Source organism: Perca fluviatilis, chromosome 1, assembly GCF_010015445.1.
Source record: "Perca fluviatilis chromosome 1, GENO_Pfluv_1.0, whole genome shotgun sequence".
Taxonomy (NCBI): domain Eukaryota; kingdom Metazoa; phylum Chordata; class Actinopteri; order Perciformes; family Percidae; genus Perca; species Perca fluviatilis.
In genome coordinates this window covers 3999211-4013860 of record NC_053112.1, presented here as the reverse complement: position 1 = coordinate 4013860, position 14650 = coordinate 3999211, and the positions used below count along the sequence as shown (strand labels likewise).

Genomic DNA, 14650 nt, shown 5'->3' with positions numbered 1-14650 from the left:
TTCCTGCAGAGCGGCTATAATTAATTTTGGTATTGTTTGTTTTCTTCTGTAATTACTGGAGTTATCTGACTGTGCCTCCTGTTCTAGTCTGACTCAGTCAGTCTGCTCTCCAGCTCTGTGGAGATGGTGGGGGTAAAGGTCTCCATCTAGTGGACTGATAGCACAACTACAGCTCATCTGTGGGTTCTCTGCCTTACACATGTTGGAACCATGGTTACAGCTGCTCAACCATCTCTAACTGTCCATGACTTTCTCCATGTCATTGCACTCAGATCAGTCCAGCACTGTGTGGGTGTGTGTGTGTGTGTGTGTGTGTGTGTGTGTTTTGTGTTGTGTTGAAGCCCAGAGCAGCAGCAGAGACCAGACTCTCCTGAACCTGAACCAGCTGTGTGTCCATCAAGAGCCACCAGTCCATGGATCCACCTTAAGTGTTTAAAGGACAGCTTCCTGCAGAGACTCAGTAAGTCAACATAGTCCCAGCTTTAACACTGCATCATGTTCTGTACATGTTCTAACAATGTGGTTGTTGCTTTTCATATATAACATTCAGAGGATACCACTGGATCAAGACAAGTCATTGTGGTTTTCTCAAACCTCCTGTGGATTTTAAATATAAAAACTGAAATATAATTCATTTTGCTGCATATTTCCTCATCTATAAACTCTGAGAAACTCAAACTGTTGTTGTAAAGTACCCTTCTGCCATTTAGTGGCTCTTATTTTGGCATTCTGTCCCCAAAAAAGTTTAAATCGAAATCCAATTGGGGATTAAGAAAAGTTAATGAAGTTGAGACCCATGTTCATTTGTGACAATTAATAATAATAATAATAATAATAATAATACATTTTATTTATGGGCGCCTTTCATAGCACTCAAGGTCACCTTATAGTTAAAACAAGCAAAAATACAGTTAAAAAGGCAAATATAATTAAAACAAATACAGTTAAAAAGGCAAATATAATTAAAACAAACATTTAAAAGATTGAGATAGAAAAAATTAAAATGAAGCAATCTATCCATTATTTTGATGGAGAGTGTATCATGTGGGGTAGGCCTTTCGGAAAGGTGGGTTTTGAGGAGGAGGTTTTAAAGGTGGGCAGAGACTCTATGGTACGGATGGAGAGTGGGAGGGAGTTCCAAAAGCGATGAGCAGAATGGCTGCAGGCTCTAAACCCCATTGCGGGCAGAAGGAGTGGAAAGCAGTGAGGAAGAGTTGAATCAGAGTGTTCTGGATGGAGCATGGGGCTGAAGGAGTTCAGAAACGTATGGAGGAGCGAGATTATGGAGGGCTTTGATGGTGAGAAGAAGAATATTTAAGTCAATACGGTATTGGACAGGGAGCCAGTGCAGTGGAGTGGAGTAATGTGTTCAGTTGTTGGGGTTCTGGTGATAATATGGGCAGCTGAGTTTTGGGCCAATTGGAGTTTATAGATGGACTTGTAGGGTAAACCAAAGAGGAGGGTGTTACAATAATCAATACGGGAAGTGACAAGAGCGTAGATGAAAGTAGCAGTATTATTGGGTGTAAGTGATGGATGAAGATGGTGTATGAGTGCGTAAGTGAAAACAAGCAGACTGGGTGAGATTATTGATGTGTTTTTCAAAAGAAAGTGTGTTATCGAGGATGACACCGAGGCTCTTGACATGAGTGGAAGAGGGGACATTGGAATTGTTGATGATGAGTGAGAAATTGGGACATTTTGCTAGGGTGGATTTGGAGCCAACAAGGAGAATTTCTGTTTTGCTACTGTTTAATTTGAGAAAGTTATGAGTGAACCAGGTTTTAACTTTGTCTTAACAGTCAGACAAGGAAGACGGAGGGAGTATGGAAGTGGGTTTGGTGGACAAGTAGAGCTGGGTGTCATTTGCGTAGCAGTGAAATTGAATATTGTATTTCCTGAAAATAAAACCTAGAGGAAGTAAGTAAATTATTAAAAGGAGGGGCCCCTGGGAACATCACTGGTAACTGGGGAGGGTTGTGATTGAACATTTTTAAGTTGTACAAACTGAATGCGGCCAGAGAGGTAGGATGTGAACCACTTGAGTGATGTATTGATGACACCAATGGAGGCTAGATGGTCCAAGAGGATATTGTGAGAAATTGTATGAAAGGCAGCAGTCAAATCAAGGAGGATGAGTATGGTGAGAAAACCTGAGTCAGTGGCCATCCCATCAGTAGGTCATTGGTGATCTTGACTAGTGCTGTTTTTTGTGCTATGGAGAGGGCAAAAACCAGATTGAAACTGTTCATAGAGGTTATTGTTAATGAGATAATTATGGACCTGTGCAGCAACCGTTTTCTCTAGGGTTTTTGAGATAAATGGCAGGTTGGAGATCAGTCTATAATTATTTAGGTCTTTGGGATTTGCATCAGGTTTATTAAGTACAAGGGTGATAGCAGCAGTTTTGATAGAGGAGGGAACATGAGCAGAAATAAAAGATGACTGGATGATGTTAGTTATAAGGAAGAGAGGGAGGGTAGACAGGTTTTAACTAGGTGGGTTGGCAGGGGGTCAAGCTGGCAGGTGGATGATTTTGATTTTTGGACAATATCAGATATTTCATTGATTTTTCAACTTTAGTTTTGAAAAATGACATAAAACTATTACATTGAGAAATTGAATACAGGTGGGATGGGAGAGTATTCGGAGGTCATCAAATTGTACTAATTATGGAAAACTGAGTGTTCCCTTCGCCAGATGATATTAGATAAGTGTAGTATTTGGATTTTGCTATAGAGAGGGAATCCTTATAGTGCAGCATCTGGTTGTCATACATGTCCTTATGTACAACTAGTCTGCTTTTTTTGTAGAGACATTGCAGGCTCCGTCCTTTTACTTTTAACTGACGTAGAGCTAGTGTGTACCATGGGGCAGAATACATAAAAGAAACAATCCGGGTTTTCAGAGGAGTGTCCAAGAGATTGTGGAGTCCATCATTGTACTGTGAAACCAGGTCGTCAGTGTTGTCTGATTTGTCAATGGGAAGATTGTTAATTCCAACAGAGAGAGCGGGTAGATCAATGTTCTTGATGTTTCGAAATTAAATGGAGCGAGGTGGATTTGTTTTAGATGGTGGTAAATTGACATTAAAAGAAATTAACTTATGGTCAGAGATGGGCAAGTCAGATGCAGTACAATTGAAAGGGGTTAAGCCAGAGCAACATATGAGGTCCAGGATGTGTCCTTTGTTGTGTGTGGGAAAGTCAGTGTGCTGTTGTAATCCAAAACTGTCCAGTACTGAGGAAAAGTCCCTTGTGAGAGTGTTGCTAGTATTGTCAATATGAATATTAAAATCACCCACAATTATGACATTAGGGGACATGGAACAGAAAGATGTTAAGAAGGAAGAAAAATCAGTTAAAAAAGTATTATTGTTGGACTTGGGTGGGCGATAGCTAGTGGCTAATATATTAGGGACTGACCCACTAATCTGTAGAACTATGGATTCAAATGAGTTGGAGGGAGGGGCAGTAACAGTGGCCACTCTCCATTTGTCCTTGTACAGCATTGCAACCCCTCCCCCTTGACCTGACGCGTGGGATTGACAGGTGTAAACAAACCCAGGAGGTACAGCCTCGTTGAGCTGTGTGTAATCATTCTGCCGCTGTCAGGTTTCAGTCAGGCACAAGAAATCAAGGTTTTGTTCTGTAGAAGAACGTAAATCAGGGGACCCTTGTTAGTGAGCGAGCGGATGTTGAACAGCCCCACAGAGACACTGCTGGAGGAGGAAACAGGAGTTGAGATTAATAATATGTCACTTTATTGTTAAAGTTGTTCATTTATTTTATTTATAAAATTATATATGCAGATTTGTGTTCTCAGAAGTTTGATAAATGCTCAGTGCACTAAAATTTATTTTTTAATTTAAGTTTATTTGACAAAGTTTATTTTCTTCTTACCTGTTTTGTTTATTTAATATATTTTTTATACATTATTTATACAAGATATGTTTTTACATTATACACTTTTAATTTAAGTATACAAGTGAAGATTGGTGTTCAATAAATGTTTTTGTTGAGAACTTTTGTGTATCTTAAGTAATTATAAATTTATTTTTTTATTAGTGTTACATTTTATCTTTCAAATAGAGGTTTAAAAACAAGCACATATCGACCAAATATCGGCCAAAATAAATCGGCAGCATTTATCGGCCATCGGCTGACCCTGATTTCTAAAGATCGGCATCGGGCAGAGAAAAACCCATATCGGTCGACCTCTAATCAGAACTGTTGCTGCTCTGAGACATTTGTGTTACAGTTTTACTTCAGTTTGACAGAACTGTCTGATTTTAGCAGGAAACCACGATGACGGCAGTGGACCTTTTCAACACTCTGGAGGATTTAAGAGAAGATGAATTTAAGCAATTCAAATGGTTTCTGCAGCAGCAGGACATCCTGGAAGGCTACCAAAGCATCAAAGTGTCCAAGTTGGAGAATGCAGAAAGACAGGACACAGTGGATGTGATGGTTAAAACCTTTCAACTTCATGGAGCTCTAAAGGTGACCAAGAAGGTTTTAGAGAAGATCAACAGGAATGATCTGGTCCAGAGTCTGCCAGACACCAGCTCAGGACCAGAAGGTCAGTCAATCTTTTAATATGTATTTTCAGTCAGAAAGACTGGGGAATGAAGTGTGCTTTTGCATCACAGTGACATACTGTATGTAATGGGTTGGCTGACTGTGAGGAGTATTTGTGTGTCTTTTAATTTAATTTAATTTAATTGTAACAGTACATTATTTTCGGGTGAGTGGTTTTGCTGTTCATGACAGTAATTCGTCAATGATAATTTAAATGTTACTATGGATTTCCACACAGAGTCAGTGAATGTCAATGATGCTGGAAAGGCTTCAGAGAACAGAGGAACTCCCTCCTCTCAGAGCAAAGGTAAGCTGCTGTATTCTCTGGTAAGTATGGAAGCCCTGAGTGACAAAGTGTACTTTTAAAGCTTGAAAAAATATAGTTCAAGTAGGTTAGTGACTCCATTCTCCAAGAAGTTAATTATGGTGTACTACAATTTACCTGAAGAACTTTAGCTTTCCATGCCAATGAGAAAGTGTTGACATATGAAAGCATCAAACATACATTTTAGATGAAGGAGATGAGCAGATATCCAGTAGCTCCTCGTCCCCGTTTGCTCAGCGCCGTTAAAGTGCATGTACGCAGGACGCAGGAAGTTTCTACCTGGAAGGTATTGGAAACAAACACTGTGTTTGGGTCGATAGTGAAAATAAATGATCTCCATTTTTGCTAGTGACCCCCTGGAACTCCTCACTTTGGGAACCACTGTTTTAAGATCACATAATTAGCTCTAAACAGGAGTTCAACAATAGATTCCATTATGATATGAACAATCATAAACCATAGTGTGAGTAAAGCATTACCTGTTGATCAGCTGAATAACATGCATGAGCAAATGACAATAATTCATGCTCGTCACATATTGAAGCTGAAGGATGAGAAACAGCCAAGTATTTAGATTTGACAGAGTGAGTGTGAGAGAGGTGTGTAATTGTAATGCTCATTGGATCAATCAAGTAAAACAGTAATAATCACATTATTTATCTCTGTTTCAGTGGATGCCAGTGGTGATGAAAAAAGTGATTTGTTTGTCAAGTGTGTTGTTAATTGTTAAAAACAGTCCATGTTAAATATTTAAATAGTTGATTATTTTCTTAAGACACTGTACGTCAGATGTGCTGTGCAAAGCATTTTAATGCAAAGGGCCTTTCTATTAGATGCAAATAAAATCGGTTCAAATTGGTAATAATAAAGCCACTTGGAGTAGGTGGCTCAGTGTTGAGCTAACCGAGGATCAGCCATAAACTGTGTTGTACAGCGATGAGCAACTTCACAGCTTCCTCAAGTTTAACACAACTTAACCCCTGCTATGACATGAACTTCCACGATGACCTTCGAAGTCACTGTTCCATTATCTTTAATGTGACTATTATTTGCCACTGTTCATTACACCCCCAACCGGCCCTGTCAGACACTGCCTACCAAGAGTCTGGCTCTGCCAAGGTTTCTTCCTAAAAGGGAGTTTTTCCTTGCCACTGTCGCAATAGCCACTGCTAATGCTTGCACTTGAGGGAATTACTGTAATTGTTGGGGTTTTGGAATTTATAGAGTGTGGTCTAGACCTACTCTATCTGTAAAGTGTCTCGAGATAACTCGGTTATGATTTGATACTATAAATAAAATTGAATTGAATTAATTTATACATGTGTTGGGGACAAGCACTTGAGGTGAAACCAAATAGGCTTTCTCCAACAGACTTTCCTTCTGTATCATACAAAGTGGCATTGACAGGATGAATTCATTCAATTGTATTTATAGTATCAAATCATTACAAGAGTTATCTCAAGACACTTTACAGATAATTTACAAAGACCCAAACATTTCCCACGAGCAAGTATTTCGGTGCATCAGTGGTGAGGACAAAACGTCCTGTTAGCCAGAAACGTCGGACAGACCCAGGCTCTTTGTGGGCGCCACCAAGCCCAGTTTGTTTTGTGTCTAGTTCTGATCATTCGGTGTCTAAAATGATGATAATAAAACTTCAGAAAATTGTTATGATGGTATCAGTGAGTAGTGTGAGATTAAAAAGGCAGTGCTGTGCACATGCTTGAATATAAATTGGAAGTTACTCATCAGCTGGTTTCAAGCAGCTGATGGTGAATCAATGCAAGCATCACTTCAATGCTCTGCCCAAAATAATACAGAGACATTACTGACTGTATAAAATATGTTTGGTTGACCATAATGATATTTTAGATGGCTACATTTTATGTTATTTAAAAGGTAAGATATTTGAGTAGATGGTTATTCTCAGGAAGCCAATTATTTAGTAAAAGAGTATGTGTGTACTGATTCTGAATCTGTAGACAAACATCATCATACTTTATATTTTCTATTTTTGTTTTCAACACAGACGGGATTGTTCCAGTACCAAAGCCACCACGACACATCTCATATTATCAACAAAAGCTTCGGCCAAACCTCCAAAATGAGTTTTTGTGTGCACAAGAGGGTTGGGCACAGAACAAAGATGGGCGACCTCTGGATGATATCTACACAGATCTGTACATCAAAGCTACTGGTGATGTACACATCAACACACAGCATGAGGTCAGGCAGATTGAGACAGTGAAGCCAACAGATACAGAGACAACAATTACACCTTGTGACATGTTCAAACACCCTTCTGTAAAAAAGAGACCCATAAGAACAGTACTGACCAATGGAATCGCAGGAATTGGAAAAACATTTCTTGTGCACAAGTTTGTGTTGGACTGGGCGGAAGGAAGAGCCAATCAAGATGTGCATCTCGTTTTCCCCTTCACCTTCCGCCAGCTGAATTTAAAGAAGGGGGAAAAGTGGTGTTTGGCAGAGCTCATTCATGAATGTATCTGGGAGACCAGAGACATCAAGGAAGAAGCTCTTAATCACATTTTTACAGCTCTGCAGTCATCAGGAAACACCAACTATGACAGGAGCGAATTCAAACTTCTGTTTGTTTTGGATGGACTGGATGAGAGCCGCCTTGATCTGGACTGCTCCACCAATTAAAACCAGACAGTTAAAATTGATGTGACAGCGCCGACCTCAGTGGACGAGCTGCTGACAAACCTCATCAAGAAGAAACTTCTTCCCTCTGCTCGCATCTGGATAACCACACGACCTGCAGCAGCCAATCAGATCCATTCTGATTTTGTAGACATCATGACGGAGGTCAGAGGGTTCACTGACCCACAGAAGGAGGAGTACTTTAGAAAGAGATTCACAGATCAGGAGCGGCCAGCAGAATCATCTCCCACATCAAGACAACACGAAGCCTCCACATTATGTGCCACATCCCAGTCTTCTGCTGGATCACTGCTACAGTTCTAGAGGAATTGATCAAAACCAGAGAGGGAGGAGAGCTGCCCAAGACCCTGACTGAGATGTACGCAGAATTCCTGGTGTTTCAGATTCATCAGACAAAAGAGAAGTATGACCCAGAAGAGTGCATTCAGTACATTGAGTCATTAGCAAAACCGGCTTACCATCAGCTGGAAAGGGCAACCTGATCTTCTACGGAAAGATCTAGAAAAGAGTGGCATTGATGTCAGTGGAGCCTCAGTGTGCTCAGGAGTGTTCACAGAGATCTTCAAAGAGCAACCGGGAGGAAGGATGATAAAAAAAGATGTTTAGCTTCATCCATCTGAGTGTTCAAGAGTTTCTGGCTGCTATTCATGTGAAGGAGAGCGAAGTCATTAACAGAAACAAGAATGTGATGTTTGGGCAAAGTATCTTCAAAAAAGTGTGGGAAGTTTTCAGCAGAACATCAACGACAGAGGTCCACAGGTTTGCTATTGACAAGGCCTTACAGAGTCCAATCGGCCACCTGGACTTGTTCCTTCGCTTCCTCCTGGGTCTTTCTCTGCAGACCAATCAGGATCTTCTCAAAGACCTGCTGGCTCAGACAGGAAGTAGCTCACAGACCAATCAGGAAACAGTCAACTATATCAAGAAGAAGATCAGTGAGAATCTGTCTCCAGAGAAAAGCATCAATCTGTTCCACTGTCTGAATGAACTGAATGAGCATTCTCTAGTGGAGGAGATCCAACAGTACCTGAGTTCAGGAAGTCTCACCACAGATAATCTGTCTCCTGCTCAGTGGTCAGCTCTGGGCTTCATCTTACTGTCATCAGGAAACAATCTGGACGTGTTTGACCTGAAGAAATACTCTGCTTCAGATGAGGCTCTTCTGAGACTGCTGCCAGTGGTCAAAGCCTCCAAAAAAGCTCTGTAAGTGCACAGATTACTGAAGATACTAACTATATCAGATGTGTAGGGTTATTCTCAACTAATTAATCTTTTAGTCAACTGATTGTCAAGATTTAGTCAACAAATTGATTAGTTGATCAATTGAAAAACCTGCAAATTGTTTTTTCAGCTTCATTGTATCTCCACAGATTAAAGCAGCCAAATGAAGAAAAAATCATCTGCCACTTTGTAGTTCATTTGAGGTTGAAATTAATTAGTGTGAATGATTGTGATCCAACAGATGTGACTACATTTTTTGAAATTTCCTTTAATAGTTTCCTGACTCCAGTAATATACACAATCCAAGACATAGATTTGTTGTTTGAATCATTAACTCAGTCTGGACAACCGTAGAAATGTTATGTGTTGTAGCTGTGTACAGAAAGTCATTTCAAATACAGAAGGGAAGTTGCTTTCTACTGCACTGAAGAGTCCACACTGTAAACTGGAGACTCTCAGGTAAGGAATAATAAAGCTTTGAAGGGTGATCCATTGTATTACATTTTATTTAGCTGATGTTTTTATCCAAAGTGAATTACAGTGACGTTCAAGTGCAGTGAACCATGTAGATAAAACTAAGAAAAGCAAGAATCACATAGAAGTACATTAGCTTCCAAATAAGGTAAAATACATCGTATACGTGCAATTTCCTTTATAAAAGCACCATCTTCTTAGGTGCAGTTGGAAGAGATGTGTGTTTTTAGCCTGCATTGGAGGATGTGTAGACTTTCGGCTGTCCTGATGTCAAGGAGGAGCTTGTTCCACCATTTAGAAGGCGGGACAGCAAAAGGTCTGGATACGTTGAGTGACTATAGGTGTCCTTCACGGTGAAGGAGCAGCAAGCATATTGACCAATGGCAAGAGCCTGGACCAGAAACTGAGGGTCAGAAAAGGCTGTATCCTTCTGAGGTTGTATCTACATGATTGTGTTGTTGCAGCAATGTTGGCAGTGAGGGAGAGTTGGCCGTTGAGTGTCACACCCAGGTTCCTAGCAGTCCTGGTGGGGACTACCACAGAGGTGTCGATCTGGGTGGAAGAGCCCTTCCCTGGAAGGAAAAGCAGCTCAGTCTTGTGTGTGGACATTCAATGAGAGATGTCAGTCAGACAGGCAGAGATACTTGCTGGTACTTGTGTTTCAGACTAGGGAAAAGAGAATTAATCAGGTGTCATCTGCATAGTTGTTGTAGAAAAAAGCCATGTGAGTGAAAAGTTGGTGTACAGAGAGAAGAGGAGGGCCCACGGACAGAACCTTGAAGGATCCCATTGTGAGTGGAGGGTTATGGTACAGATTCTCTCAAAGTTACCCGGTAGGTGCAGTCTTTAAGGTAAGATTTGAGCAGAGTGTGCCGAAACTGAGACACAGATCCTGAAGGGTGAAAATGAGGTTCTGGTGGTTCACTGTTTCAAATGCAGCAGAATGGTCCAGAACGTATAACCACAGAGGGGAGAGAGGCTGCTCTAGCAGTTTCAAGCTGCTCAGAGACAGAAATGAGGGCAGTTTTAGTTGAGTGGCCTGCCTTGAAACAAAACTTGTTGGGATCAAGAAGGTTGCTCTGGTGGAGATAGGAAGAGAGTTGGTTGAAGATAGCACATTTGAGTGTTTTGAAGAAAACGAGAAGAAAAGAACAGGTCTGTTGTTGGTTAACTTCAGGCAGGGTGAGTGTGGCTGTTTTTGGAGATGGGTCACTGTCGCTTCTTTGAGAGAGTCCAGGAAACAGGCCGGTTGACTAGGTGGTGATAATAAGATGAGTGAGAAAAGGGTGACCCAAGTCTTTCACAAGGTGTTGTCATTCTTCTTTTCCTGGTAGCTACCTTAATATAAGTGTAAGTCACATCAAATACAGATAAATATGTTTTCATTTATGTTCTGTTCATATATTTAGGCTGAGTGGCTGTGGTCTGTCAGAGAGAAGCTGTAAAGCTCTGTCCTCAGTTCTCAGCTCAGAGTCCTCCCGTCTGAGAGAGCTGGACCTGAGTAACAACAATCTCACAGATACAGGAGGGAAGCTGCTTTCTGCTGGACTCGAGCTTCCACACTGTAAACTGGAGACTCTCAGGTCAGGAATAATAAACCTGTAAAAGGGGTGAACCATATTTTAATTTTTCTTCAGTTAACCAGTTTACTTTATGATAATAGTAATGCCTACCTAAACATAAATGTAATTAATATCAAATACATTTAGTTTTTTTACATGTGTTCTGTATATATTTTTTAGGCTGAGTGGCTGTAACCTGTCAGAGAGCAGCTGTGAAGCTCTGTCCTCAGTTCTCAGCTCCAAGTCCTTTAATCTGAGAGAGCTGGACCTGAGTAACAACAACCTAAAGGATTTAGGAGGAAAACTGCTTTCTACTGGAGTGAGGAGTCCACACTGTAAACTGGAGACTCTCAGGTCAGGAATAATAAACCTGGAAAGGGGGAACTAGATCTTTCACACTGTTTTCATGTTTCTTTAGACAGTTAACCACTTTATTTTATTAAAGTAGCTGCTATCTAAATATAAGTGTGAGTAATATCAAATAAAGATAGAAATGTTTTTTAACATATGTTCTGTCCAAAATATTTAGGCTGAGTGGCTGTAATCTGTCAGAGAGAAGCTGTGAAGCTCTTTCCTCAGTTCTCAGCTCCAAATACTCTAGTCCGAGAGCTGGACCTGAGTAACAATGACCTAAAGGATTCAGGAGGGAAGCTGCTTTCTACTGGAGTGAAGAGTCCACACTATACACTGGAGATTCTCAGGTCAGGAAAAATTAACCTGTAAAGTGGGAACCACATCTTTCACACTGTGTTTTCATTTTCTTTAGACTGTTAACCACTTTATTTTATGAAAGTAGCTGCTATCTAAATATAAGTGTAAGTAATATCAAATACAGATAGAAATGTTTTTATAGTTGTTCTGTTCATATTTTTAGACTGAGTGGCTGTAACCTGTCAGAGAGAAGCTGTGAAGATCTGTCCCCGGTTCTTAGCTTAGAGTCCTCCTAGTCAGAAGAGAGCTGGACCTGAGTAACAACAATCTGAAAGATTCAGGAGGAAAGCTGCTCTCTGCTGGACTAAAGAATCAATGCTGTAAACTGGAGACTCTCAGGTCAGAATTCAGTTTCTGTTAAAGAAATAACCATTTAAATGTTGCTTGATATACAAGTTAATATACACTACTGGTCAAAAGTTTTAGAACACCCCAATTGTTTTGTTTTTTATTGAAACTTTAGCAGTTCAAATCAATGAATAGCTTGAAATGGTACAAAGGTAAGTGGTGAACTGCCTGAGGTTAAAAAAAAGTAAGGTTACCCAAAACTGAAAAATAATGTACATTTCTGTATTTTACAAAAGGCCTTTTTCAGGGAACATGAAACAGGTAAACAACGTAAAGCTGTTCTGCAGCAATGGAGGTTGATCAAGCTTTGAAAGTTGGTGCTTCCAATTCCCACAGGTGTTCCAACTTGTCTGGATTACTTACAACACCTCTGTTTGTATAAAAGTATTGTTGGAACGCACTGTGATAAACGATTGCCCTGTGAGCATTATTTGAACAGTATTGTACTGCAGAAAGTAGTGTGTTGCTACAAAAATGGCGGAAAAAGGCAATTAACAATGGAAGAGAGACAGACCATCATAACACTTAAGAATGTTGGTCTTTCCTACAGAGAAATTGTGAAGAAAGTCAAGGTGTCAGTGAGTACAGTATTCTTCACCATCAAAAGGCACTTAGAAACTGGAGGAAACTCTGACAGGAAGCGGTCTGGCAGACCCAAAGCCACAACAGAATCAGAAGACAAGTTTCTGAGAGTCAACAGCTTGCGTGATAGGTGGCTCACAGGACAACAGCTTCAAGCACAGCTTAAAGGAGAACTCGGGCAATTTTTACGTTAATCTTGATCGCTATATGTATATGAGTACTGTCGATAGCAAACAAAAATGAGGCCGAGTCGTTACTAGCAACACGGAGTTGCTGCAGCTAATGCCGAGAGCTCCCACACAGCTAAAACGGCAGTTATGGGGCATAAGATAAAGAGTGTCTTTGTGCCTCTTAACAGACACAAAATGCAATTAAAATGTCTAGTGCAACACGAATAGGGCCCTTACATGACAACAAGATGCGTTTAGCAACTTAGCCATTGTTTAAATTCACCTACCCTCTTAGCAGCTAGCTGCCGTCTGGGATGAGTGAGTGTGTTCAGCCAGGCTCGGTAATAATCATCACGCAGCAGTTCCATGTGTATTTGTAGCATATATATCCATTTTGTGTGCTTTCGTTGGTGAATATGAGTCTCAATTGTGTGGTAGTTTCCTTAGCCAGAGCTACCCTGACCGGGCATCCTTCTACTTCCTCCCGCCTCCCTTGCTTGCCGCTGCCGACAACAATCCACGAGCCGCTGGTCTGGTGGATGTCCTCCAGAGGACAGTTCATGCTTTCACGTACGAAGTTTATTCCCCCTTTATAAATAGGTATTGAGCACTGAAGTGATCATATCAGTGACTATGTAACTAAGGAAACAGACCAAATGATGCCTGTTTCTTGTAATACTATTACGAATAGCGTTACTGAAGGCTAGCTCTAGCTCCATAGTTACGTTACTCAAGCTTCTTCCCTTGTGAACACCTCCGTTCTTCACTCTTCACACACTACGCTCCGTTGTTTACCTTTTCCTGCTACAACTGAATTCACGGGCTTCAGCGCAAGGCTACAGCCTTCTGTAATGCTAATTTACAAGAAACAGGCATCATTTGGTCTGTTTCCATGTAGTTACATAGTCACTGATATGATCACTTCTGTGCTCCAATTACCGCTTTTTGATGGGGGGAATAAACTTCAATATTTCGCCGTGGCTTGTATGAAACTGTCCTCTGGAGGACATCCACCAAACCAGTGGGAGCCTGTGGATTGTTGTCGGCAGCGGCAGGCAAGGGAGGCGGGAGGAGAGTAGAAGGATGCCCGGGTCGGCAAGGCTTCTAGCCTGGCTAAAGGCAACTACACAATCTCCACACACTGCAGAGAGACTCAGATTCACCAACGACAGCACACAAAATGGATATATATGCTACAAATACACATGGAACTGCTTGCGTGATGATTATTACCGGACCTCCTTAAACCACATTCACTAATCCCAGACGGCAGCTTAACAGCTAAGAGGGTAGGTGAAATTTAAACACGGTAAGCTGAAACAAGCATCTTGTTGTCATGTAAGGGCCTGACCGTAAAAGTTGCTGTTGACATACTTGGATTTTATTGTCTGTTAAGAGCGACAAGACACTCCTTAACTATAACTCCCCTAATTTAGCTGAGTGGAGCTCTCGCATTAGCTGCAGCACTCCGTGTTGCTAGCACTGTACTCGCTGGATTTTGCTATCGGCGGTACTATATACATATAGCGATCAAGATTAACGTTAAAATTGCCCGGAGTTCTCCTTTAATAGTGGTCGTAATAAGCAAGTCTCAGTTTCAACTGTAAAGAAGACTTCGAGCTGCAGGTTTGATTAGTGGAGTTGCAGCAAGAAAGCCATTGCTAAGACGTCAGAATAAGAAAAGAGTCTTGCCTGGGCCAGAAATATAGTCAATGTACTACTGAAGACGAAAGAAGGTGCTATGGACTGATGAATCAAAATTTTAAATCTTGGTTCATCAAACGGGATTTTTGCACTGCATCGCAAGAGGCGAAAGGATGGTTCCTCATTGTGTCACATCAACTGTCAAACATGGAGGAGGAAGCATGTTGGTCTGGGGGCTTTTGCGGATCCAGGGTGGGTGATTTGTACAGAGTGAAAGGCACCCTGAAGGTAAAATGGCTACCACAGGATCTTGCGAAAGCGCCCTCTGGTATATGCGTAACTTCCATA

General features: G+C 41.0%; 3 protein-coding genes across 6 annotated transcripts in view; all 3 read left to right on the top strand.

Moving 5' to 3' along the window:
* LOC120568386 (NACHT, LRR and PYD domains-containing protein 12-like) overlaps positions 1–14650 on the top strand; it is a 251224-nt gene that overhangs the window by 214654 nt on the left and 21920 nt on the right. The gene's annotated exons all lie outside the window — the stretch shown is intronic.
* Positions 38–7791, top strand: LOC120568346 (NACHT, LRR and PYD domains-containing protein 3-like). 3 transcript variants are annotated; one of them, XM_039815785.1, is made up of 4 exons: positions 38–460; positions 4299–4581; positions 4819–4887; positions 6935–7791. In XM_039815785.1, exons 2-4 carry the CDS (start codon positions 4308–4310, stop codon positions 7570–7572), a joined length of 981 nt encoding a protein of 326 aa, XP_039671719.1. In that variant the 5' UTR covers positions 38–460; positions 4299–4307; the 3' UTR covers positions 7573–7791. The 3 variants fall into 3 exon arrangements, with proteins under 3 accessions (XP_039671719.1, XP_039671710.1, XP_039671728.1); XM_039815776.1 differs by having other exon boundaries at positions 4296–4581; XM_039815794.1 differs by lacking the exon at positions 4819–4887 and having other exon boundaries at positions 4296–4581.
* Positions 9069–11424, top strand: LOC120568358 (ribonuclease inhibitor-like). 2 transcript variants are annotated; one of them, XM_039815834.1, is made up of 4 exons: positions 9069–9270; positions 10695–10868; positions 11028–11201; positions 11400–11424. In XM_039815834.1, the coding sequence occupies exons 1-4, from the start codon at positions 9173–9175 to the stop codon at positions 11410–11412; spliced, it is 459 nt and encodes a 152-aa protein (XP_039671768.1). In that variant the 5' UTR covers positions 9069–9172; the 3' UTR covers positions 11413–11424. The 2 variants fall into 2 exon arrangements, with proteins under 2 accessions (XP_039671768.1, XP_039671758.1); XM_039815824.1 differs by lacking the exon at positions 11400–11424 and having other exon boundaries at positions 11028–11323.

Excerpts from the sequence above, each read along its gene's own strand:
- LOC120568346 (XM_039815785.1), top strand. The coding sequence starts at position 4,308 with ATGACGGCAGTGGACCTTTTCAACACTCTGGAGGATTTAAGAGAAGAT. Across the intron at positions 4,582-4,818 it reads CACCAGCTCAGGACCAGAAG|AGTCAGTGAATGTCAATGAT; the intron begins GTCAGTCAATCT and ends ATTTCCACACAG. Across the intron at positions 4,888-6,934 it reads TCCCTCCTCTCAGAGCAAAG|ACGGGATTGTTCCAGTACCA; the intron begins GTAAGCTGCTGT and ends TTTTCAACACAG.
- LOC120568358 (XM_039815824.1), top strand. The coding sequence starts at position 9,173 with ATGTGTTGTAGCTGTGTACAGAAAGTCATTTCAAATACAGAAGGGAAG. Across the intron at positions 9,271-10,694 it reads TGTAAACTGGAGACTCTCAG|GCTGAGTGGCTGTGGTCTGT; the intron begins GTAAGGAATAAT and ends TCATATATTTAG. Across the intron at positions 10,869-11,027 it reads TGTAAACTGGAGACTCTCAG|GCTGAGTGGCTGTAACCTGT; the intron begins GTCAGGAATAAT and ends TATATTTTTTAG.